Source organism: Solanum lycopersicum, chromosome 11 (assembly GCF_036512215.1).
Source record: "Solanum lycopersicum chromosome 11, SLM_r2.1".
In the NCBI taxonomy this organism is placed as follows: Eukaryota; Viridiplantae; Streptophyta; class Magnoliopsida; order Solanales; family Solanaceae; genus Solanum; species Solanum lycopersicum.
Window position 1 is genome coordinate 4,367,755 of NC_090810.1, and position 27,221 is coordinate 4,394,975.

Here is a 27,221-nt window from a genome sequence, read left to right on the forward strand (position 1 = left end):
ATTTAATTTTTTCTCTCTCTTATGGTTATCTTTTCTGATTTTCCTCCAACATTCAAGTTGCAAATATTTTTTTGCCATATATTTTGGTTGTTTTTTTAATCCAAAATTGAATCAACAAGAATCCCTTTGATTAAGGTATCTCTAATCTTTATCCTATTTTCAGATTTCTTTTCTAATTTTATTTTTGTTTAAATCTTAAAAAAATGTTGTTTGTATTTTTCAATTTCCGTTATGATTTACGCTGAATCCAAGAGGCTTACTAGAGGTATTCATCTTAATCAACCAATTTCTGGTGATTTTTCATCCTTTAATTTATTTATTACTTAACAAATAGTGTATAATGTATGATCCGCTGCTAAAATGAGGGAAGAAAGAGGGTAAGAACATTTATAGGATTTTTGAAGAAAAAAATAACTATATAGGGAAAAAATATATAAAAATACAAATATATTTCTTAAATGACTATATAGATAAATTCGGCATACCTATTGGAATGAATACAAACTAATAAAAAACTATAATAAATATAAGAACATATTGTGGAATGAATATAATTTTAAAAAGGTAAAAATTCTGGAGAAAAAAAAAAAATTTTATTTGAAAATATAACTGATGAGAAAATTAAGGATGCTTGCCTTTTTTTGAAATATTCCCCCTTAATTTTCTCCTTTTTGTTATTAAATAATTATATTCTTTAAATAAAAATAAATAATAAAAACATACATAACAAACTAAAATGAAATTTTTACTAAATATTGAAGTTGTTACTAATGAGTCCTCTTAAATGCTAAAATATTGACATTTTGAAAAATTTCCCTTAATTCAATCCATTCAAAGCCCATCCATATTGGGCCACAACTTTTCTAGTGTAAATCACAAATTTGGTCCCTAGAGATCAACCCTTATAGACTATATAGTTGAGCTCAAGTTACAACATCTCAAGAATTCGCCAATTGAATCATGACTCAGTATCTTTAGCTGTGGCGCCCAACTCTTCCATACTATGCCTTGACCTTTAGTTCTTTTGTCGATATCGTCTGGTAGCACAATCTGATCAATATTTCTCGATCCCGATGACTTTCTCAAGATCCAAAAGAATGCTTTCTTGATAACTCCAAACCACAAGCCAACTCGTTTATTTCATTTAAACCAACTGTCACTTCACTTCCTAGCGCTATATAAACCACCGAACCTTTTGGTTTCTCATCTACCATTCTTTGATCGATACCCAATATTCATTTTTTTCATCGATACTTCTTTCCAATATAATTGATAGTTAAATCATATAATCGTATGTTTATATAAGCTCATCAACTAATAATCATTAATGAATAAAATCAAAGAGTTCATTTAGTTAATGATGGAAAAATATCGATGTGATTTGTAGGGTCTCTTAATCACATTGATATTTTGGCACACAATATTTTTTTTTTTTTTTTTTTGCGCTTCTCTCTTCCCTACGCAGAGAATGGTAATGATCAAATATAATTTAAATAACAAGTAATTAAAAAAGGAATAACCAGGTTGTATATAATACTAATAATAATGCTTTTGTTGATGCATTTAAGCTCATGGAATATATGGGCAAGTCCAATTTTGTCTTTTAAGGGCCAAAGTTTCAATTCAACCTAATCAAAGCTCATCCATAGGGGGCCCACAACTTTTCTAGTCTAAATCACAAATTTGGTCACTTGAGCTCGAGTCGCAATAAGTCAAGAATCTATCAATTGATTTTCCAAGAAATTAATAAGATTTTCTATATACTTATCGTGAAGCTCTTTGTTACCAAATATGGCACTCATTTCTTTAGCTTTCTCTCGAATTATCTTTCCATCATTTTCCACCATTACTAGCTTCACTGAGTTTACTACCGAGTCACTCGTATAGGTCCCGCCCTCTTCGTTTCGTGGTACTTCCACACCAACCCCTTTGTCCTGTAGGATTCTAGCGTTTAGTCCTTGATCAACCAAAAATGGTAACATAATCAACGGATGACCAAAAATAAGCCCTTCTATAATCGAACTCCATCCACAATGAGTCAACAATCCACCAACTGATTCATGACTCAGTATCTTCAGCTGAGGTGCCCAACTCTTCCATACTATGCCTCGATCTTTGGTTCTTTCCTCAAAACCATCGGGTAGCACAATTGGGTCGATACTTCCCAACCCCGATGACTTCCTTAAGACCCAAAAGAACGGTGACCCTGATAACTCCAACCCACGAGCTAGCTCATTGATTTCATTCTGACCAACCGTCACTTCACTTCCTAGAGCTACATAAACCACTGAACCTTTTGGTTTCTCATCTAACCAATCTTTAATCGATATCCAAGATTCATTTTTTTCATGGCTACTACTTTCCACTATAGGTGGCATCAACCCTGTTGGAAGGACGGGCATATGATGCAAATCCTCTAGTAACTTCAACCACTGACCCTCAAACTCATGACAATGACGAATGATAATAGCATCTGCACCTTCAATCGTGACACCATTACGATACATGTCTGAAACGCCAGATACATTTTTTTGACTAGACTCCACCATCCACCGCGCCTCATGGAGGCGATACGTCGCCTTTGTCTCAAATGGGATCCATTTTGGTGGAACCAAAAAATCCTCCAACTTAGGTGGTGAAGTACAATTGTTGGTGTTGATCATGTTCTCAAAGGAACCAAGGAAGGAAAGGAACCAAGCATTGATGATACTATAGAAAATTCTTGATATACCTAATCTTGTTGAAATTGGAGCTAACCAATATTGTGCAAAGTCTTGAATAATCCAATCAGGACAACTATTCTCTAAGAAATTAGTCACATCTTTTTCCATACCATCCATGGCTTTCTTAAGATAAGTCATTTCTTCACTTGTTATAATATCAATAGTGGCCTCAGCATCTTTTGGTAAGCCATCTATTTTAGCAAGTGGAATTTTTACAAAAGTTATGGAATTAGAGAATTCAGAAGGGATTTTTGGGAGACGATCAATGTTTCTTGGACTCGAAATAAAAGAAATTTTATGACCCTTTCGAGCTATGAATTTGGAAAGTTCAAGAAATGGAATAATATGACCAAAAGCTAGCCATGGAAACATAACTATGTGAAGCTTTTTAGTATTACTTTCATCTCCATTGGCTATGGATTTGACAAGTTGAGTTTCCATGACAATTTGCCTTTTTTTTTTTTGGTCAATGTTTTGCTATGATGAACAACTATATTATAAAGTGTTGAGATCACATTATAAAATTGTGTTAACAAAAATATATTATTACCCTAGTGATATGCATGTTGAAATAAATAAATAAATAGATAATGGTAGCGGTTACAAAATAATAAATAATCAATCATTTGAAGAAATTTGTGTCATTTGTTTGAGACACTTGGTAAGGTTACATTATTCTAATTATAATTATTCCCCTTCAAAGTCAAGTATAGATTTATATTTTCCTAAAATTTACCTACTAATTCAATATTATTAATTATTATATCAAAGTTCAATCGATTTTATAAAATAATGATCAAATTTATTTTTATACTTTGAGAAAATGGTTACATTTATTACCTATACATTGTCTGTATTCAGTCTCCGTTAGAAAAGTGATATATTTATATAAATCATAATTTTCTAAAGGTGAATATGACTCAAATTTATAACAAAGACATTCATGATCCACCCTATAGGACCCGTCCTTTTCGTTTCTTGGTACTACCTAAGCTCTTCTATAATTGAGCTCTGTCAATTCACAATGAGCTAAGAATTCACCAACTGATTTATGACTCAATAACTTAACTGATGAATACCAAACATGAGCTTCTTTTTTGTTAATGATTTGCTATGATGAACAACTATATTGTAAAGAGTGTTGAGATCATATAATAAAATTGTGTAAACAAATTTTTTTTTTACTCTTATGACATCTTAGAATTTTTTTTAGCGGTGGTGGTATCATATAGTTAGCTTATAATAGTCATTGATGATAATTATGATTAAAGAATCCATTTAATTAACAATAGAAAAATATCTATGTAATTTGTAGGGACACCTAAGTAATAACACGTTTTACGTTATTCTAATTATTCCTATAGAATTTAAATTTTTGTAGAATATATGTACCTATTCTAGACTAAAGACTCATCCTACTGAAAAAAATCAATTTTAAATCTTAAACTCGAAATCTCTAATTATTGATTAAATAGAAAGAAAACTCGTTCCAACTATTTTTGTTTAATATTCCATTGTTCACTTCCAATATTTTCATAGAAACATTTTGGGGGTGGGAGGTGGGGGGCCGAGGATAGGAATGGGGTGAAAATATAATTTTAAATTGAAAATATCCTTTAAATAAACATTAAATTTTTATTTTTGGGGGGGGGGGGTAGGGGCTGGCTTGGAATGCTCGGGGTGAGGGTGAGTGAAAATAATTGAAGTTGAAAAATATTTTTGAAAAATATTTCAACAAAAAAAGTTTATAATTTGAAAAATATTTTTCAAAACTTTTGTCCCAACCAAACATAAGAAAATTAAAAAAATATTTTCTAAAATATGTTCGTTCATATCAAACACACCCGAAATGTCAACTTTTTTTAAACAGTGGTAATAGGTAGATTTTAACATGTGCCAATATAAGATGGCACTATTATTAATAGTACTAGAAATCAACAACAGAGAAAAGCACAAACAAAAGAAAATTGTGTTGGTTCAAACGGTAAAATTTTTGTCCTAATCAGACATGAGAAAATTGAAAAAATATTTTCTAAAATGTTTTCGTTAATATCAAATACACTCGAAATGTCAACTTTTTTTAAGTAGCGGTAATAAGTAGATTTTAACATGTGCCAACATAAGATGACACTAGTATTAATAGTACTAAAAACAACAACACAGAGAAGCACAAACAGAAGAAAATTGTGTTGGTTCAAAAATTTCCCAAATCTATGGCTAAAGGAGATGAAAATAACACTAAAAAGCTTCACATAGTTATGTTTCCATGGTTAGCTTTTGGTCATATTATCCCATTTCTTGAACTTTTCAAATTCATAGCTCGAAAGGATCACAAAATTTCGTTTATTTCAACTCTAAAAAATATTGATCGTCTCCCAAAAATCCCTTCTGAATTCTCTAATTCCATAACTTTTGTAAAAATTCCACTTGCTAAAATAGATGGCTTACCAAAAGATGCTGAGGCCACTATTGATATTATAACAAGTGAAGAAATGACTTATCTTAAGAAAGCCATGGATGGTATGGAAAAAGATGTGACTAATTTCTTGGAGAATAATTGTCCTGATTGGATTATTCAAGATTTTGCATAATATTGGTTGGCTCCAATTTCAACAAGATTAGGTATATCAAGAATTTTCTATAGTATTAGCCATCAATGCTTGGTTCCTTTCCTTCCTTGGTTCCTTTGAGAACATGATCAACACCTACAATGCTCATATACCCGTGCTTCCTACGGGATTGATGCCACCTATAGTGAAAACTAGTACCCATGAAAAAAAATGAATCTTCGATATTGATTAAAGAGTGGTTAGATGAGTTTGTTAACTCTCAAGTTTCTAGTCTATTCAAGGAGTTTGGAGTTATACATCAGAGTTCTTGTGTCTATTCTCCTCAATATAATGGTGTGGTTGAGATAAAGCATAGATCTATTCTTGATATGGTCAGGGCATTGAGATTTCAAGCAAGTATTCCTTTGAAGTACCGGGGTTGTTGTGTTTCTACAGCAGTCTATATTCTTAACAGATTACCTTATGTAATATTGCATAATAGGTCTCCTTTTGAACTATTGTTTGGCAAAGTTCCTTCTCTTCAACATCTTAGAGTCTTTGGTTCATTATGTTATGCTACCACTCCTAAACATCTAGATAAATTTTCTTCCAGAGCTCTTCCTACTGTACATTTAGGTTATTCCTCTTCTAAAAAGGGCTATATATTGTATGATTTAAGCTCTCATTCTTTTTTTGTTAGTAGAGACACAGTGTTTAAAGAAGATATCTTTCCTTTTAAAAATCTTCAATCTTCTCCTTTATTTCCTGTTCTACATTTTTGTGATGATTCTTCTATTTCCTCTGAGTCTGTTCTTACCTCAGATACTTCACATTTTATTCCAGTTTCTACATCATCTCCAGTTGAATCTCATTCACTTTCTACTCCTTCTGAGGTGGTTGTATCTACTGAGAATCAACTTCCTCTTAGAAGATCTACCAGACTCTCCAAACCTCTTATTTGGTTGGATAACTATGTTACTCCTAGTGCTAAAAATGTCTGTCTATATCCTCTTTCACATTATGTTTCTTATTCTAGACTGTCTCCTTCCTATAGAGCTTCTCTTGCTGCTTATTCTACCATTATTGAACCTAAGTCATATAAGGAAACATGTTTAGATCCTCACTGGGTCAAAGTCATGCAAACAGAAATTACTGCTCTAAAAGATAATTGTACTTGGTCTATTGTTCCTCTTCCACATGATAAGACTCCTATTGGTTGCAAATGGGTGTTTAAAGTGAAATATCATGCCTCAGGTGCTGTTGAAAGATATAAGGCCAGGCTAGTAGCCAAACGTTATAGTCAGCAAGAAGGTATGAATTACACTGAGACCTTTCTCCCCAGTAGCTTGTGAGGTCAGTTGTAGCCTTAGCTACTTCTCATGGCTGGTTTGTATTTCAGATGGATGTCCACAATGTCTTTCTTCAGGGTAATCTTTTTGAAGAAGTGTATATGCAGATTCCAGATGGCTTTGCAACCCAGGGGGAGATGTCTATGGTTTGCAAGTTACATAAGTCCTTGTATGGCTTGAAGCAAGCACCAAGGCAATGAAATCTAAAACTGACTCAAGCATTGATTAATATGGGGTTTATACAGTCTCATTATGATTATTCTTTGTTTACAAAGAAGGTAGAAAAAGAGCTGCTTGTTATTCTGGTATATGTTGATGATCTCTTAGTAACTGGTAGTAATTTGCAGCTCATACAACAGGTTAGGAAAGATCTGCAACACAGGTTCAAGATGAAAGATCTTGGTGAGCTAAAATACTTTCTTGGAATTGAATTTTCTAGAACTAATGATGGTATTCTCATGAATCAGAGGAAATATGCTTTAGGACTTGTATCTGAATTGGGATTAGCCGGATGCAAACTTGCTTCTACTCCTCTAGAATTCAATCACAAGTTAACTTTTACTGAATTTGATGAATGCACAAGCAAAGTCAGTAATACAAAAGATAAATTGTTAGATGACTTTGGGAAATATCAAAGGCTTATAGGGAGGTTGTTGTATTTGACTATGACTAGCCAAGACATAGCCTTTGTAGTTCAAGTGTTGAGTCAGTATATGCACTCACCAAAATTATCGCACATGAAAGCTGCTATTCGAGTAGTGAGGTATATCAAAGGAACATGAGGACTTGGTTTGTTTATGCCAAGCAGTAAAGGGTCAGAATAAACAACATAATGTGATTCAGATTGGGCTGCCTGTGTGGAGTCTAGAAGATCTGTGACTGGATATGTAGTCAAACTTGGGAATGCAGTGATATCATGAAAGGCTAAGAAGCAAAGTACTGTATCTAGAAGCTCTGCAGAAGTGGAATTCTGAAGTATGGCTACCACAGTTGCAGAGATAGTTTGGCTGAAAGGTTTATTCAAGGAGTTGGGAACAGAAATCAGTCTGCCTATAAAGTTGTTTTGTGATAGCAAAGTTGCAATTCAGATAGCAGTTCATCCTATTTTTCATGAGAGAACTAAACGTTTTGATATAGACTGTCACTTTGTTAGAGAAATTTTTTTGGAAGGGCTCATACAGACACACTACATAAACACTAAAGATCAGCCAACAGACTTACTCACAAAAGAACTATGTAAGCCTTAGCATGAAGCTTTTATTCACAAGTTTGGAATGAAAAATATATTTTTCTTATTCTAAGCTTGAGGGGAAGTGATGAATTACGTAATTAGTTGGCCATTTATCAAAGTTAGTTAGTTGTAGAAGTTAGTTAGAATTAATTAGAAAGAATCTTTTTAGTTACGGCTCATTCATTCTTTTATATATGCATAACTTGGATATAAAGTCACACATTATGAATGAAGACTTATTTTCATTCTCTCTTATCGATCTCATATCTCCATTAATGAAGATTCTTATCAAGTTAGCATTTTTCTAACTACTTTGCCACCAAAATATGGAATACAATTCTTTCCATCATTTCCCACCATTTTTAGCTATATTGAGTTGGCTATGAGTCACTCTTATATGTCCTCTTGTGGCATTTCCTTTTTGGGTAATCCATAAATTTTGGGAAGATGGGATTTTTACCTATGTTATGGGATTGGAAAATTGAAAGGGACCTTTTTTTTTTCCGAAGACTATCAATATTATATAGAGTTAAAATAAATTTTTTTTTATGACCTTAGCTTTTCGAGATATGAAATTTTGAAAGTTTAAGAAATGGGATGAAAACATAACTATGTGAAGCTTTTTAGAATTACTTTCATCTCCATTTAATTATGGACTTGAACTCTGACAAACCTCACATGTCCAGGATTGAATATTTAAAATACGAACAATATAACATTAATTTGATATCTAAACAAAATTAAGTAAATCAAGAACTGAAATGGAACGTGACATAATTTTGTTACTATCAATATATTTTAATTAAAAACAATCACCACTTGTGTATTATCTTGTCAGGAATATATTCTCCACCAACAAGATAGTGCTATTATTTATAATACTGGAGAACAACAACATAGAGAAGCACAAACAAAAGAAAATTGTGTACAATTTCTCAAATCCAATGGCCAATGGAGATGAAAATACTACTAAAAAGCTCCACATAGTTATGTTTCCATGGCTAGCTTTTGGTCATATCATCCCATTTCTTGAACTTTCAAAATTCCTAGCTCTAAAGGGCCACAAAATTTCGTTTATCTCAACTCCAAGAAACATTGACCGTCTCCCGAAAATTCCCTCTGAATTTTCTAATTCCATAACTTTTGTAAAAATTCCACTTCCTAAAATTGATGGCTTACCAAAAGATGCTGAGGCCACTATGGATATAACAAGTGAAGAAATGACTTATCTAAAAAAAGCAATGGATGGTATGGAAAATGAAGTGACAAATTTCTTGGAGAATAATTGTCCTGATTGGATTATTCAAGATTTTGCACAATATTGGTTGGCTCCAATTTCAACAAGATTAGGTATATCAAGAATTTTCTATAGTATCATCAATGCTTGGTTCCTTTCCTTCCTTGGTTCCTTTGAGAACATGATCAACACCAACAATTGTACTTCACCACCTAAGTTGGAGGATTTTTTGGTTCCACCAAAATGGATCCCATTTGAGACAAAGGCGACGTATCGCCTCCATGAGGCGCGGTGGATGGTGGAGTCTAGTCAAAAGAATGTATCTGGAGTTTCAGACATGTATCGTAATGGTGTCACGATTGAAGGTGCAGATGCTATTATCATTCGTCATTGTCATGAGTTTGAGGGTCAGTGGTTGAAGTTACTAGAGGATTTGCATCATATGCCCGTCCTTCCAACAGGGTTGATGCCACCTATAGTGGAAAGTAGTAGCCATGAAAAAAATGAATCTTGGATATCGATTAAAGAATGGTTAGATGAGAAACCAAAAGGTTCAGTGGTTTATGTAGCTCTAGGAAGTGAAGTGACGGTTGGTCAGAATGAAATCAATGAGCTAGCTCGTGGGTTGGAGTTATCAGGGTCACCGTTCTTTTGGGTCTTAAGGAAGTCATCGGGGTTGGGAAGTATCGACCCAATTGTGCTACCCGATGGTTTTGAGGAAAGAACCAAAGATCGAGGCATAGTATGGAAGAGTTGGGCGCCTCAGCTGAAGATACTGAGTCATGAATCAGTTGGTGGATTCTTGACTCATTGTGGATGGAGTTCGATTATAGAAGGGTTAATGTTTGGTCATTCGTTGATTATGTTACCATTTCTGGTTGATCAAGGATTGAACGCTAGAATTATTGAAGATAAAGGGGTCGGTATCGAAGTACCAAGAAACGAAGAAGACGGGTCCTATACGAGCAACTCGGTAGCTAACTCAGTGAAGCTAGTAATGGTGAAAAATGATGGAAAGTTAATTCGAGAGAAAGCAAAGGAATTGAGTTCGATATTTAGTAACAAAGAGCTTCATGATAAGTATATTGAAAATTTAATTAATTTCTTGGAAGATTATAAAAAAAGTCAATAATTAACGAGTATTATTTTTTAATATTAATGTAAGACAAAATAAGGGACTCTATGTAGAGAAAATTTCAATATTTTATTTATGAATTAAGACTATTCTACATTGCCTCCGTTAGTAGGGGCTGCTTCAATAGTTAGTATTTAATATGCATAAATAATTTATCAAAAATTAATGAACAAAAATGATTGTGGTCCAAAATCATAAATAAAATATTATTTTTAAATATCACCATTTTTTTTTTTGTAATTATTACAAGTACATAACAATTTGAGAAATGGTCCTAAAATGTGAATTCACTTTCATTGATTCCACTTATCTGTCTTTTGAATTTATACTTTTTTATAATTTTATTTTATTTTTCAGTGAAAGAAAATTCCTCCACTGCAATTAGGAATAAATACCAATTTTTATTAAATTTATGAAAAGAAAATTTATTTATATCAATAAAAAGGAATATATTCATGTGGACCATTATTTAAATTGCTTTGACGAATCAATTCTTTTGTCACTAAAACATTATCAACATAGCTGCCATTTGCTATCTTTTATGAGAAATTTTATACGATATTTATATTAAATTAATTACGTATGTACTATATGATACTTTTTTATTATTTCATTAATATTAATTAGATATTTTTATTTTGATTATAATATATTAACATGATTAGATACTTCATTATTTCTATTGCAATTTATGAGCCTTTTAAATATAATCCAAAGGCATCCAAGAAAACGTTAGACAATATTCTAAAATTTTATAGATTATCGTAAATGTTAAAAGGCAATGTAAAGAATTATTTATAAAGTTTGAACAATATATTAACAAAACAGTAGATTTGAATTTTCGGAAGAATTATTTTTCAAGATCTATATATACACAACATCTATAAGTGGACGGATTATAAATAATGACCCAAAAAAAAGGATATTTAAATCAATCATGTAGATCAATGGAAAAATTGTATATAATGACAAATTAATAATTCAAATTAAATGTTATAATTAACAATTTGATTTGATTGTGCCATTTAGCAAATTGTCTGTCAGTCATCTCTCTCCTTCAAACTCTCGCTCACCTCTCTCGCTTTATATAATAAAAAATGTATAAATTGTGTTTCTGTTTGTATAAAACGGGAGAAAATTGTATATCCACATTCAAATAGATATATCTTCGTCCTATACACTTATAATTATACAATACAAATGTATAATTTATGTTTGTATAAAGCGAGCGTGCGAGCGAGAGAGAGCAATATTTGATGTTCAAACATTTTATTTCGATTCAATTGTATACAAGTTCAAATTTTATACAGATATACAAATACATAAAATTGAATTGAGAGATTGTCAACAATTTATACAAGCGCGAGACTGCCAACAATTTATACAACTGGTCCGCCAGTGAAATTATACAAATCTGAAAAAGAGCCAGCAAATTATACAAATGAGAGGCTCCCAAAAATTTATAGAAATAGTCTGCTAGCAAAATTGTACAAATCTAAAGAGGGGCCAGCGAATTATACAGTTGCTTCTTTTAATTATATAATTGCTTCTTTTTTATATATGTATAGCGAAATTGCCTAGCTTCTTTTGTATATATGTATAGCGAAAATAGTCATAGTTGTTATAGAGCGCAATTATGAAAATTATGATTATAACATACAAATATATTTTTTATGTTTACTATATGTGAAAGTTACTCTAGATTAACTAGCAACAAAGTGGCTACACAAAATTTGAAATTTTAGTCCGATTAGATGCTAAGCTCAATTAAGAGGCCCTATTAGGACATGCCGCTAATTCCTGGTCTCAAATATCGCGAAAAAATATTAATTTTCTGAGATAAAAATAATTAGTTGAGTGATCATATCATAATTTAAATAATAAATTGATCATTAAATAATAAATTATATTTATAATTGAATTAAATCAATAACACACCTAATTTATTTTTTTTACATATACTATCAATATATATTAATTAACTTATTTAAAGGATAAAATTTTCCAATTAATATTGAGATCCCTACCCCACCCACCCCCCCTGAAAAAATAATAAACACTGGGAGACAACACCCCCACATTCCCATCCTCACCCCCACACACTAAAATAAAAGTTGTCAGATAATCTCAAGATCTCAATAATTGAATAGAAGATTAAAGCATTGCAAAAAGAAAAAAAAAGATTTGATGTCTTCGTGAACGACGGAATCAAGATAACGCGTATATGATATTTTAGATCAATATTATATATGCAATATGATGTAATTCTAAATATAAATATGTGAATCTAAATTTAAAATGAACAATACACGAATATCAAATATATACAAGGCAACAACCAACACGCTTGATTTCAAGTAAATACATACCTACAATGGAAATTTAGTGAAGTAAACTCATATACACTAAAAATATTATAAGTAATTTTATACTATCAATATACTTTAATATTCTAGAGCACATGTTATCTTCTTGGACTAATATGTTTGAGTAAAAAATATCAAATACTAATACTCCATAAAATATTCAGATATTCAATTAAATTACATTATAATTTGAATGTCATATCAAATTTACTCATAAATTTTGAAAATAATATGTTCGTACCATCACTTGTAGATGTAAAAAGAAAAAATTGTATTCATCAAATTATTATTATTCATACAGAAAATTCTTACCTTATAAATAATGCATAATGGGTACATATATGCTAAACCACTCTTCTAATAAGAATTAAAAGTCCATATTGTTGGTACAGATAATTACTACCCATAAAAATCTAACATGACAATTGTTTAAAAAAGCATTCAAGCTAAAGTTTCTTGACATTTAATATTTTGTCTTTTAATAATTTTGAAGATAACTTAATACATTGTAATAACTCGGATTCGAAAGGTCACTTTTGATAATTTTAAATAGTTATTTAATATTAGATAATTAATTTATGGGTAATTTATTTATCATCAATAATAATGGGTCAAATTTGAAATATTAAAAAAAATATATTATTTATATTTAAATATTTGTCCCCATATATATATATATAGAGAGAGAGAGAGAAAGGCGGAACCAGGATTCAATGTTTGTGAGTGCTGCTATTTAGTCTGATATAACAATTCTTAAATTTTATATATATATATATATATACATATATATATATATATATATATAAACTTTTAAAAAAATTAAATTTTGGATTTAACATTTTATTGAATGTTTTAAAAAAATAAACAGTGAAATGTTATTTTAGAGTATAATACTATATTTTGTTATTTATAATTATCTATCTTGAAATTAATAGTCAGATATTGTTTTGGAGTACACATTGCTTTTTATTATTATTAATTATCAATTTTTTGTTTCATAGTTTGGAAAAAAAAACTAGAAAAATTTATATAGGAAAAATTGAATTAAAGGAGGGTAAAAGGTAGGCACAAAGCACATTTTTAATTGAAAATGAAAAAATTTAGAAAAGTTCAACTAAAAAAATTAAATAGTTGCCAGAGGAAATTCGAACCCTCGTCCAAATAAACTTGTGCTGCTCTCGCTCTCGCGCTTGTTATTTATCACTATAGCAATCGCCTTTATTTGGAATGGGTTCGCACACATTATTTACATACATTTGTACATAATATTTTAATACGTATATAAGGTCTACATAAAAATTAGACCGGTCCCATTGATGGTTGGTTGGATTTCCCAACCACTAATTCATTTTAAAATCTTGCGTTCATTATTGACCATTATGGATGTGTTCTTTTAAAATAGAAGCTTCTACGATTAATTTACAAGTTATAACACACTAAAAAAAGTATATTTTGTTTTGTTATAAATATGTCCTTGATTATAACAGATAGAACCATTTATATTTCTATCTTCAATTATAATTTGCGACCAAAGATATCTGATAGTTATTTCTAAAAATTATAAATACCTTCAAGAGTTAGTAAAATTTGTTGAAAGGATTAATCCTATATGTTAGCTTGTTTAACTCTGAAAATATTTTTTTATATTTTTTTAAATTAAAGAGGTAATATTTTTATTCCAAAATATAATAAATGACATAAATAATCTATTTTCAATCTATAATTTTGACCCCCCCGCCTTACTAAAAAGACACTCAAAATATTTTTAAAATATTTTTCTTGGTGGAATCAACCAACCACTAATATAAAAGTATATACTATTAAAATAATTTGATACTATTCGATTCCACAAGACAATTGGTAGTTGAAAAATAATTCATTATAAATCTTAATAATTGGACTAATCTTGAGATTCATGAATTTATATAGTCTATGAAACAGAACTCTGTGTACAAAAATGGCGGAAAACGGAAAAAAATTGCATATTGCAGTATTTCCATGGCTAGCTTTTGGTCATATGATTCCGTATTTAGAGCTATCAAAGCTTATAGCTCAAAAGGGTCATAAAATTTCATTCATTTCGACTCCTAGAAACATTGATCGTCTCCCAAAACTTCCACCAAATCTCACCCCTTTTTTAAATTTTGTCAAACTTCCGATGCCCCACGTCGAAAAGTTGCCGGAAAATGCTGAAGCCACCATTGATTTACCTTACGAGCAAGTCAAGTACCTCAAACTTGCTCAAGATGCACTACAAGAATCGATGTCTAAGTTTATCGAAGATTCAGATATTGATTTTATACTATTCGATTTTACTTCTTATTGGGTTCCTTCAATTGCTTCAAAATTCAACATTCCGTCGGGATATTTCAGCATATTCATCGCTGCGTTTCTGGGTTTCACCGGACCTGTGCCGGGATTGAACAATGATTATGAAATTCGAATGACGCCGGAGGAATACACTGTTACCCCCAAATGGGTTCCGTTTGAAACCACAGTTGCTTTCAAGCTTTTCGAAGTCTCGAGAATCTTCGAAGCTTCCATGAAAGGAGAGGAAGAGAACATTGCTGATATTGTTCGTTACTATAGATCTGTTGAAAACTGTGATTTTTTGCTTGTGAGGAGCTGTTCAGAATTTGAACCAGAATGGTTGAAAGTTGTCGGAGATATTCACCGGAAACCGGTTTTTCCGGTGGGTCAACTTCCGACTACACCGTATGAAGATGACAGCACGAAGATCGATGCATGGAGAGAGATAAAGCTATGGCTTGATAAGCAAGAAAAGGGGAAAGTTATTTACGTTGCATTTGGGAGCGAGGCAAAACCGAGTCAAAATGAACTTACTGAGTTATCTCTTGGGTTAGAGCTTTCTGGGTTGCCATTCTTTTGGGTTTTAAGAATTAAAAGAGGGGAGTCCGATGATGAATTGATTCAATTACCAGAAGGTTTCGAAGAACGAACAAAGGGAAGAGGAATAGTGTGCACGAGTTGGGCACCACAACTCAAGATACTGAGTCATGACTCAGTGGGTGGATTTTTGACTCATTCAGGATGGAGTTCAGTAGTCGAGGCAATACAATTTGAAAAGTCATTGGTTCTCTTAACATTTTTGGCTGATCAAGGGATAAATGCTAGGCTTTTGGAGGAGAAGAAAATGGCGTATTCGATACCGAGAAATGATCAAGACGGATCATTCACTCGTGACTCAGTGGCCGAGTCACTGAATTTGGTACTCGTTAAAGAAGAGGGTTTTATTTATCGAGAAAAGATTAAAGAGATGAAAGATCTTTTCTGTGACAAGAAAAGGCAAAATAATTATGTGGAGAATTTGTTAAGTTTTCTTCAAGACTATGAAAAGATTAAAGCATGAAATTGTAAGAAACATTTAGTTTTTCGTACACCTTAATTGTGATTTCAGATCAATTCATGTACACTTCAATTGTTCTATGAAGTATAAATAAATCAAATTTGGCCAAAAGAGTGTGGTGCACTCCTTGGCCCTCTCTTATAAGTAAAAGATTTTGTGTGGGTTACACTTTTCTGCTAAAAATATATGTCGCATTTCTAAAAAAATCATAATAAAGCAAAAATGGTACGCATTCTAGATTTACGTGCTAGAATCAAGTATAAATTGATAAATGTGATTGTGTTAACATCATGACACTCATGATAGATTTATATGTCACACTCGTGGGTGCCTAATATCTTCCCACCAAAAAAAAATTTTAAAATGATATGAATCCACTTCCATCTGCTATTGTGGATATTGTAGTAGGGATAATGCACAAGTACTCCACAATTTATTTTTAAAATCTCAAAGATACATTTATATTATACTAAGGTCTTATTGCCCCTAAATTTATTTTATTAATAATTATCTACCCTTTTTCGGCCTACATGGTACTATCTTGTGGGTCACATGTTGGTTGACTTTTTTTTCAAGCTATTGACACGTAGACAGAAAAGGGGTAAAAAATTATTTATAAAATAAGTTTAGGGGTAATAGGACCTTAGTGTAGTATAAGTGTGTCTCTGAGATTTCGAGTATAGATCCTAGTATTTGGAGCTTTCAAAGCTCATAGTTCAAAAGGGTCACACAATTTCCTTCATTTCTATTTCTAAAAACATTACCGTCTCCCAAAACTTTCCAAAATCTAGCCTCCTACTTAAGTTGTGTAAAAATTCCTCTGCCCCACGTCAAAAAGTTACCAAAAAATGCATAGAACGCCAATGATTTGCTCAAGATGGACTCAAAAAAACTAAGGCTAGATTTTCGAAGATTCAACTCTGTTATTGTGTTCTTTCTGTTGCATCAAAATTCAACATTCCAATGAGTTATTTTAGCATATTCCCCGTTATGTATCTGGGTTCCACCAGACTTGTGTCGTGATTGAACAACGACTATGGGAATTCGGAAGATGCTAGAGGAATTCATCGTTTCCCCAAAATGGGTTCCATTTGAAAGCAGGGTTGCTTTCGGAGTTGAAATGGATGAAATTTTGTGACCCTTACCAACTATGAGCTTTGATAACTCTAAAAAGGGAATCATATGACCAAAAGCTACTCATGGAAATACTGCAATATGAAACTTTTTGCTATTTTCACGAATAAATTTTTGTGTCTGTGATGCTATTGGAGGTATTTTAATTAGCAACTAGTCAACTATTATCCAAAAGATACCATTTTCACAGGATGGGGTAGTCCAATTCAGTGCTTTCATGACCCATTTACAAGTTACAACACACCAATTTTTTTTTTTCTGTTTCGCTATAAATATGCCACAAAAAATTAGTCTATTAACTTTTGAAAATATTTGTAATATCTTGGAATAACTGTAAATATTTTTATTTTAAAATATAACGAAAGATCAAAATGATCTATTTCACATCAAAGATCCTTTTGCCTTGCTAAAAAGACACTTAAAATGCAATTAGATTGATAACATTTTAGAATCTTTTTATTGGAAAAAACAACCAACTACATATTAAAAAAATTGATACTAATTGATTCGATAAAACAATATAAGAATAAGAAAATACAATTGGGAGTTGAAAAATGATTCTTTCTAATCTTAATAATTGGACTGATCTTGAGATTCACGAATTTATATAGTCCATGAAACAGAGCTCTATGTACATCACAAAAAATTAGTCTATTAACTTTTGAAAATATTTGTAATATCTTGGAATAACTATAAATATTTTTATGTCAAAATATAACGAAAGATATAAATGATCTATTTCACATCGAAGATCCTTTTACCTTGCTAAAAAGACGCTCAAAATGCAATTAGATTGATAACATTTTATAATCTTTTTCTTGGAAAAACAACCAACTACATATTAAAAAAATTGATACTAATTGATTCGATAAGACAATATAAGAATAAGAAAATACAATTGGGAGTTGAAAAATGATTCTTTCTAATCTTAATAATTGGACTGATCTTGAGATTCATGAATTTACATAGTCCATGAAACAGAGCTCTCTGTACAAAAATGGCGGAAAACGGAAAAAAATTGCATATTGCAGTATTTCCATGGCTAGCTTTTGGGCATATGATTCCGTATTTAGAGCTATCAAAGCTCATAGCTCAAAAGGGTCATAAAATTTCATTCATTTCGACTCCTAGAAACATTGATCGTCTCCCAAAACTTCCACCAAGTCTTATTCCCTTTTTCAATTTCGTCAAACTTCCGATGCCCCACGTGGAAAAGTTACCGGAAAATGCAGAAGCCACCATTGATTTACCTTATGAGCAAGTCAAGCATCTCAAACTTGCTCATGATGCACTACAAGAATCAATTGCTAAGTTTCTCGAAGATTCAGATATTGATTTTATACTATTTGATTTTGTCTCTTATTGGCTTCCTTCAATTGCTTCAAAATTCAACATTCCGACGGGTTATTTCAGCATATTCGTCGCTGCATATCTAGGTTTCACTGGACCTGTACCGGGATTGAACAACAACTATGAAATTCGGATGACGTTGGAGGAATTGACAGTTTCCCCAAAATGGGTTCCGTTTGAAACTGCCGTTGCTTTCAAGGAGTTTGAACTTTTGAGGATCTACGAAGGTTGTAAAGAAGGCGAGGAAGAGAACTTTTATGATATTTCTCGTATGTATAAGACTTTTGAAAATTGTGATTTTTTACTTGTGAGAAGTTGTTTAGAATTTGAACCGGAATGGCTGAAAGTAGTAGAGGATATTCACCCAAAACCAGTGATCCCGGTGGGCCAACTTCCGACGACATCATATGAAGATGACAACACAGATATTGACGCGTGGAGAGAAATAAAATTATGGCTTGATAAGCAAGAAAAAGGGAAAGTAATCTATGTGGCATTTGGGAGCGAGGCAAAACTGAGTCAAAATGAACTCACTGAGTTATCACTAGGATTAGAGCTTTCTGGATTACCTTTTTTTTGGGTTTTAAGAACTAAAAGAGGAGAATCTGATAATGAATTGATTCAACTACCAGAAGGTTTCGGAGAACGAACGAAGGAAAGAGGAATAGTGTACACGAGTTGGGTGCCACAACTTAAAATACTGAGTCATGATTCGGTGGGTGGTTTTTTGACTCATGCCGGATGGAGTTCAATAGTTGAAGCAATACAATTCGAGAAACCATTGCTTCTGTTGACATTTTTGGCTGATCAAGGAATAAATGCTAGGCTCTTGGAGGAAAAGAAGGTAGCATATCTGATACCGAGAAATGATTGGGACGGATCATTCACTCATAACGCGGTGGTTGAGTCACTATATTTGGTACTCCTTGAAAAAGAGGGTGAAATTTATCGAAAAAAGATCAAAGAGGTTAAGAATCTTTGCTGTGACAAGAAAAGACAAGATGATTATGTGGAAAATTTGTTAAGGTTTCTTCAAAATTATAAAAAGATAAAAGTATAAAATAGGAAGTAACATTTACATTTGCATGCATTTTTTGAAGAATTGTGATTTCATGAATAAAGATGTTTTATTTTTCTTTTTATGTACTATAACAAAATGTATTGTAAAGGCGTAAAAATTGCTTTGATTTTTATTTCACTACATCAAAAATAATTATTAGTGACAATAAAATTAAATAAATCGAGCACCATTTTAAGAAAACTCATTCACTATCTCTATCACTAATCACCCTTTCTTCGTTGTCTCTCTCTCTCTATATAACCATGGTTAGTTGTTAGTTGTCTCTCTCTATAACCATGGTTAGTTGTTAGTTGTCGCCATCACCTCCCCCACCATCTTGTCTTTCCTATTCTCTTTCTCTGCCCCTACCATGCAACACAAAATACTATTTTAACCCTTGGTCTTCCCAGCATCTTGTTTGGATGATTGTTATTCATTCTATCGTTGATTTAAATATCATATTCTCTTTATTTTGAAAATAATGATTTGATGCGAAATTAAGAAAATAAAGAAGATTTTAAATCTTGTGGTCTCAAATTAAATTTACGTCAAATGTATCAAAATACACTTTGATTTCGTTGTCTTAAACATGTCAGGTAGAAACTTGAATTACATATTGCCAAAAAAGAGTCATTCTTTTTTTAAACGAACGGAATATTTTTTTTATTGTTACTTAAACTTTATTGTATAGTATTATTTGAATAAGTCATTTAATAACGATGAAGAGTTTCATTTTACCAAGACTCAGTGGATGGATTTTGACTCATTCGGAATGTAGTTCAATAGTTGAAGCAATACAATTTGAGAACCCATTGGTTTTGTTGATATTTTTGGCTGATCAAGCGATAAATGGTTGGTTCTCGAAGGAGAATAAGATATATTCAATACCAAGAAATTAAATGATTGGGATGGATCGTTCATTCTTAACGCGGTGATCGAGTCACTAAGTTTGGTACTCGTTGAAAAAAAAGGTGAAATTTACCGAGAAGAGATTAAAGAGGTGAAAGATCTTTTTTGTGACAAGAAAAAACAAGATAATTATGTGGAGAATTTGTTAAATTTTCTTCAAAATTTATAAGATGATTAAAGCATGAAATGGGAAGAAAAACTAGGGTTTTTGCATTTACATTTCCTTAATTTTGATTTCAGATCAATTTATATACACCTTGATTATTTTATCGGATATCAATTATGTCCACCACAAAGGTCACTCATTATGCAAGTGGATTGACAAACATGTGAAAATATCTTCTTTATGAAAAATCAATCAGCCAACCATCAAGATAAAAATACAGTACACTAAATTAATGACAAATACTAATAGACCTCTAACAGATCACACAAAAATGGCGAAAAATAGCAAAATGTTGCATATTGGAGTATTTCCATGGTTAGCTTTTGGTCATATGATTCCGTATTTAGAGCTTTCGAAGCTAATTGCTCAAAAGGGTCATAAAATTTCTTTTATTTCGACTCCCAGAAACATAGATCGTCTCCCAAAACTTTCCCCAAATCTTACCCCGTTTTTAAATTTTGTCAAACTTCCAATGCCTTATGTGGAAAATTTGCCGGAAAATGCAGAAGCCACTACCGATGTAACTTATGAGCAAGTCAAATACCTCAAACTTGCTCAAGATGGACTCGAAGAATCCATGGCTAAGTTTCTCGAAGATTCAGATCTTGATTTTATACTATTCGATTTTACTTCTTACTGGGTTCCTTCAATTGCTTCAAAATTCAACATTCGGTCAGGTCATTTCAGCATATACATCGCTGCGTTTCTGGGTTTCACCGGACCTGTACCGGGATTAAACAATGATTATGAAATTCGTACAACGCCGGAGGAATATACCGTTCCCCCAAAATGGGTTCCGTTTGAAACTACAGTTGCTTTCAAGCTTTTCGAAGTCTTGAGAATCTTCGAAGCTACCATGAAGGGAGAGGAAGAGAACATTGCTGATATTACTCGTTACTATAAATCAGTTGAAAATTGTGATTTTTTGTTTGTGAGGAGCTGTTCGGAATTAGAACCAGAATGGTTGAAAGTTCTCGGAGATATTCACCGGAAACCGGTTTTGCCGGTGGGTCAACTTCCGACAACACCGTACGAAGATGACAGCACGAAGATCGATGCGTGGATAGAGATAAAACTATGGCTTGATAAGCGAGAAAAGGGGAAAGTGATTTATGTTGCATTTGGTAGTGAGGCAAAATCGAGTCAAAATGAGCTCATTGAGTTATCACTTGGATTAGAGCTTTCTGGGTTATCATTTCTCTGGGTTTTAAGAACTAAAAGAGGAGAATCGGATGATGAGTTGGTTCAATTACCAGAAGGATTCGAAGATCGAATGAAGGGAAGAGGAATAGTGTGCACGAGTTGGGCACCACAACTCAAGATATTGAGTCATGACTCAGTTGGTGGATTTTTGACACATTCAGGATGGAGTTCAGTAGTCGAGGCAATACAATATGAGAAGCCATTAGTTCTCTTAACATTCTCTGCTGATCAAGGGATAAATGCTAGGCTCTTGGAGGAGAAAAAGATAGCGTATTCAATACCAAGAGATGATTGTGACGGGTCATTCACTCGTGACTCAGTAGCTAAGTCACTAAATTTGGTACTCATTGAAAAAGAGGGTGAAATTTATCGAGAAAAAGTTAAACAGATGAAAAGTCTTTTTTGTGACAAAGAAAGACAAGATAATTATGTGGATAATTTATTGTGTTATCTTCAAAATTATAAGAAGACTATTCCATAAGAAGCGCAAAAAAAACTTGGTTTTGCTTTATTATTTGAATAATATAATAATAATGGTTAATTTGTCCTCAATTATTTTATTGAGTTTTAATTATTTTTTTAAATATATAGGAAAATAATTGTCTAAACTATTTATAGTCTTTATTGAGTTGATATCATTGTATTTAAAAGGCTTAAGTCATATGTAGCCATTTAAAGTTGTCCGCATATTTCACTTGAATACCTTATCTTATGTTTGTTTCAATTAAACACCTTTATAAGCAAAAAAAAAAAAAAAACCTATTGAATATTTTTTTACCATCATCCACTTGCGATGACATGGCTTAATGCTAATCAGAAAAAAGCACGTGGCCTTGGATCCATAATAACAATTAAAAAAATACATTAAAAATAAAATGAAATAAAATTTTGTTTTCATCCCCTAAAAAGAATTGGAAATACCTTTCTCTCCAATTTCTTCTTTGCCAAAGACCCAGGCACCCACCCATCCCGACGTTCATCGTTTTTTAATTTTTTGTTTGCTAGTACACACAGTCGCTTTCGACTGAAACCATCCATTCTCCAATAATTATTTTCACATTGATTCCCACACAAACTTTGCCTCCTCTCCTTTAACGATTTCAAAGAAAATAATATTTTATATTTATATTAGTCTTGTCGGAAAAAATAGAGTTTCATCAGAATTGTTCTTGACGCAATTTAATTTTTATTTTTGATGAAATTCTCTTCTATAACTCAAATTAAAATCTTTATCAGGTAAATTCTTTTGATTTTTGTGTTTTGACTAATTATTACAAATGAATTGATGTTTTTGTTGGGTTTTAGCAAGTGTGAATGGAAAAAAAAAAGAGAGAATATCAAAAGTGAGGGAACTACTTTGGAGGGAAAATGAAAAGTCATTTGCAAAGTGCAAATGAAAAGTCATTTCTTTGGATTTGGATTTGGATTTGGCAAATGATGTGATTGATTGATAAATTTTTTGGACAAAATTTATTTAATCAATTTTTGTTAAATCAAATAAATCCTGTTAATATTATCTCTTATAAATTTGCGGGTAATAGTAACATTCTGAAAAGTCGTTACTTTCCAAAAAGTAGTTATTTTCCTAACAGACACAATTTTTCAAAAAAAGTTGTTATTTTTTCCAAAAGACACAACTTTCTGGATAAAATGGGTCTGAACAGATTTCACTGAACAGACATGTTCCTTGCTGAAAATGGCTATAAAAGGAAGTCAATTTTTGTTTTTTTAATCACTGAAAATTTTCTTTCTCTGCATTTATTTTTTCTCTCAAAATAAAATCAAAGTGTCGATCGACTGAGTCTGTGTGACTTGTTGTTGTTCTTCATTTCGTTGAAGTTAAAGAAGTTTGAGGTACCGCTATTTCTTTAACAGATTTAATCCGTTTTATCTTGGGAGAAATTAATCCATAACCTTGGGTACAGTGAGGGGATTAAATTTCTTAAGGACACACAGTAGTTTCTGTGGATTCGGATTATTTCTTGTATTTTAAATTTTTTCTGCTTCATCTTATTTCTGTTTCTGTTCATTAACTTCATAAATACAAGTTATTGTAGGAATAACAGTTTTTGCGTTGAAAAAGCAGCTATGACTATATCGATGATGGCGGCATGATACTAGAAAGAAAGAAAGAATGAAGAATTAGGCGGGAAAGAGGTATGTCAAGGGATGGTGGCAAAGGAATTTGTCTAATGAAAATATTGGATTGAGTAGGGAAGACAAATTGGGAAAGATGATGCCAGAGATTTTTCAATTTCTCTTTTATATGTTTAAGTTATACATTTTTCTGTTAAAAAAAGTTCAATTTTTTCTAATGTTGACATCTCCTTTTTGATTGGTCTGCTAAAATAAATTTCTGGCTTCACGCACTTTCTTAGACCTGAATACTCTCATGATGTAATGTCACCGAAAAGTATTTAATAGGTATATGTTTTGAACAGTAAAAGTGTTCAATAGGTATAATGTTTAATTAAGGTGTCTAAACGAATTATACGATCAACTTTAAGGTTTTGCGAATGACTTAAGCCCATTTAAAACTATATATAGGGCCCGTTTGGATGGGCTTAATAAAAGCAGCTTTAAAAAAGCACTTTTAAAAGTGCTGAAACTTATTTTTAAAATAAGCAGTTATGCGTTTGGATAAAAGTGCTGAAGTTGTTATGTCAAACGTGAAAAGGGAAAAATGGAAGAAAGAAATGTTAGGGTTACATGGGTAATTTGGAGATTGTATAAAAATATTAAGCACAAAAAGATAAAAATGTGGTCAACTTAAAACAACTTATAAGCTAAAAAAAAAAGCACCCCTATTCCAGCTTTTAACTTTTGGCTTAAAATAAGTTTTTTTTTAAACTTAAAATAAGCTGTTTTGAGTATTGCCAAACAACTAAATAAGTCAAAAACCAGCTTTTAAGTCAATTTGACCAGCTTTTAAGCTGAGCCAAACAGGCTCATAATCTATTGACCATTCACATTACATATATAGTATATCGCCAAGACTTTATATGACGGAATCAATATTTTTGATAAAGAAAAGTCTTAACTTACATATGCATTTTTTTTTCTTTTAGGGAGGGTTTAATCTCATTTAATATTTTCCTATACAAATTTAAATTTAATGAAATTTTAACAGTAATATCAAACCCCATGTCACAATTTATTTTTTTTATTATTAAAACAAACAATTCAAACCCCCAAATTGTGTATTTCTGTCATTTTCTTTTATGAATTATAACAAAGAAAATATATTGTAAAAGTGCAAAGGATGCATAATAGTATGATATAGTAATACTTTCCTCCTCTTAAAATGAGTATTATTTTGGTTTTTTTAATTTGCACACTAGGAAAAAAATAATAAACATAAGGAATTATTTATCACGTTTTCATATTTACTTTTTTTAAAATTAGAATTAAGCATTATCAAAAAGTAGTTCATTAATAATAAATATATAGTTAGAAATAATATTAATCATTGTCTTAAATTTTTATAGCGATAATTATTTTGAGATAATTCTTTTTTCTTTCTAAAACAACGCTCAATTTCAATCAGATAAAGTAATAAATATAATATAAGAATTTTGATGTCAAAGCTCTTAATTTTTCATACATAAACTCTGGCTAACTTTAGGGAATATCGAGATGTAAGGATCGCTCAATTGGTTAATAAAGTAGTTTGTACGCCGAACAATAATTGTGGTAAAGTAATTAGGGTTTTTGAGTTTGAATTCATCTGAGTATAAAGTCGTATTTGTTAAAGAGTATTCAACATTCCGACGGGTTATTTCAGCATATTCGTCGCTGCATATCTAGGTTTCACTGGACCTGTACCGGGATTGAACAACAACTATGAAATTCGGATGACGTTGGAGGAATTGACAGTTTCCCCAAAATGGGTTCCGTTTGAAACTGCCGTTGCTTTCAAGGAGTTTGAACTTTTGAGGATCTACGAAGGTTGCAAAGAAGGCGAGGAAGAGAACTTTTATGATATTTCTCGTATGTATAAGACTTTTGAAAATTGTGATTTTTTACTTGTGAGGAGTTGTTTAGAATTTGAACCGGAATGGCTGAAAGTAGTAGAGGATATTCACCCAAAACCGGTGATCCCGGTGGGCCAACTTCCGACGACATCATATGAAGATGACAACACAGATATTGATGCGTGGAGAGAAATAAAATTATGGCTTGATAAGCAAGACAAAGGGAAAGTGATCTATGTGGCATTTGGGAGCGAGGCAAAACTGAGTCAAAATGAACTCACTGAGTTATCGCTAGGATTAGAGCTTTCTGGGTTACCTTTTTTTTGGGTTTTAAGAACTAAAAGAGGAGAATCCGATGATGAATTGATTCAAGTACCAGAAGGTTTCGAAGAACGAACGAAGGAAAGAGGAATAGTGTACACGAGTTGGGTGCCACAACTTAAAATACTGAGTCATGACTCGGTGGGTGGTTTTTGTTGGGTTTTAGCAAGTGTGAATGGGAAAAGAAAAGAGAAAATATCAAAAGTGAGGGAACTACTTTGGAGAGAAAATGAAAAGTCATTTGCAAAGTGCAAATGAAAAGTCATTTCTTATAAATTTGCAGGTAACGGTAACATTCCAAAAAGTTGTTACTCTTTCCGAAAAGTCGTTACTTTCCAAAAAGTAGTTATTTTCCTAACCGACACAATTTTTCGAAAAGTTGTTATTTTTTCCAAAAGACACAACTTTCTGGATAAAATGGGTCTGAACAGATTTCACTGAACAGACATGTTCCTTGCTGAAAATGGCTATAAAAGGAAGTCAATTTTTGATTTTTTAATCACTGAAATTTTTTTCTTTCTCTGCATTTATTTTTCTCTCAAATAAAATCAAAGTGTCGATCGACTGAGTCTGTGTGACTTGTTGCTGTTCTTCAGTTCGTTAAAGTTAAAGAAGTTTGAGGTAATGCTATTTCTTTAACAGGTTTAATCCGTTTTATCTTGGGAGAAATTAATCCATAACCTTGGGTACAGTGAGGGGATTAAATTTCTTAAGGACACACAGTAGTTTATGTGGACTCGGATTAATTCTTCTATTTTAATTTTTTTTTGCTTCATATTGTTTCTGTTCATTAACTTCATAAATACAAGTTATTGTAAGAATAACAATCTTAAGAAATTTAACAGTTTCTGTATTTGAGGTTTCTGGAGATTAAAACCTTTATGGTTTTCTACTTTGCTTGAATTTTTAAAATTCATTCGATTAACGATTAAAAGAACATAAAAACTTTATCGTTAAATCAGAAACAGTTTGTGTAAAGATTTGTTCTTTACTGTTAGTATTTTAAATACTTAATTTATCTGCCATTTGTGACAGAAAAAATGACTAATTCAAGTCAAACAAATGCTGGAACAGTAAGTGCTGCAACAACAACGGTTGCACATAATCGTTCAAATGCTGCCTTAGCACCGGCTGAGAAACCTGCAAA

General features: G+C 31.9%; 7 protein-coding genes across 7 annotated transcripts; 6 read left to right on the forward strand and 1 right to left on the reverse strand.

Moving 5' to 3' along the window:
• Positions 1–1,504: 1,504 nt before the first annotated feature.
• On the reverse strand, positions 1,505–3,248 carry LOC101249320 (putative UDP-rhamnose:rhamnosyltransferase 1). The gene has a single exon (XM_004250108.5). The coding sequence runs from the start codon at positions 3,162–3,164 to the stop codon at positions 1,713–1,715; it is 1,452 nt and encodes a 483-aa protein (XP_004250156.1). The 5' UTR covers positions 3,165–3,248; the 3' UTR covers positions 1,505–1,712.
• A 1,688-nt stretch (positions 3,249–4,936) lies between these two features.
• On the forward strand, positions 4,937–5,314 carry LOC138339662 (putative UDP-rhamnose:rhamnosyltransferase 1). Its single transcript, XM_069291529.1, has one exon. The coding sequence runs from the start codon at positions 4,937–4,939 to the stop codon at positions 5,312–5,314; it is 378 nt and encodes a 125-aa protein (XP_069147630.1).
• Positions 5,315–8,634: 3,320 nt separating this feature from the next.
• Positions 8,635–10,318, forward strand: LOC101249599 (putative UDP-rhamnose:rhamnosyltransferase 1). Its single transcript, XM_069291203.1, is given in 3 exon segments — positions 8,635–9,202; positions 9,307–9,338; positions 9,340–10,318. Coding segments are annotated over 3 exon segments (1,320 nt in total). The 5' UTR covers positions 8,635–8,796; the 3' UTR covers positions 10,222–10,318.
• A 4,021-nt stretch (positions 10,319–14,339) lies between these two features.
• On the forward strand, positions 14,340–16,107 carry LOC101249878 (UDP-glycosyltransferase 91A1). Its single transcript, XM_004250110.5, has one exon. It carries the CDS (start codon positions 14,548–14,550, stop codon positions 15,958–15,960), a length of 1,413 nt encoding a protein of 470 aa, XP_004250158.1. The 5' UTR covers positions 14,340–14,547; the 3' UTR covers positions 15,961–16,107.
• A 143-nt stretch (positions 16,108–16,250) lies between these two features.
• On the forward strand, positions 16,251–19,598 carry LOC101264172 (UDP-glycosyltransferase 91A1). Its single transcript, XM_019211110.3, has one exon. It carries the CDS (start codon positions 18,089–18,091, stop codon positions 19,499–19,501), a length of 1,413 nt encoding a protein of 470 aa, XP_019066655.1. The 5' UTR covers positions 16,251–18,088; the 3' UTR covers positions 19,502–19,598.
• Positions 19,599–20,416: 818 nt separating this feature from the next.
• On the forward strand, positions 20,417–22,331 carry LOC101245147 (UDP-glycosyltransferase 91A1). The gene has a single exon (XM_004253459.5). It carries the CDS (start codon positions 20,809–20,811, stop codon positions 22,258–22,260), a length of 1,452 nt encoding a protein of 483 aa, XP_004253507.4. The 5' UTR covers positions 20,417–20,808; the 3' UTR covers positions 22,261–22,331.
• A 3,302-nt stretch (positions 22,332–25,633) lies between these two features.
• On the forward strand, positions 25,634–26,722 carry LOC138339663 (UDP-glycosyltransferase 91A1-like). The gene is made up of 2 exons (XM_069291530.1): positions 25,634–26,215; positions 26,717–26,722. Exons 1-2 carry the CDS (start codon positions 25,634–25,636, stop codon positions 26,720–26,722), a joined length of 588 nt encoding a protein of 195 aa, XP_069147631.1.
• Positions 26,723–27,221: the final 499 nt, after the last annotated feature.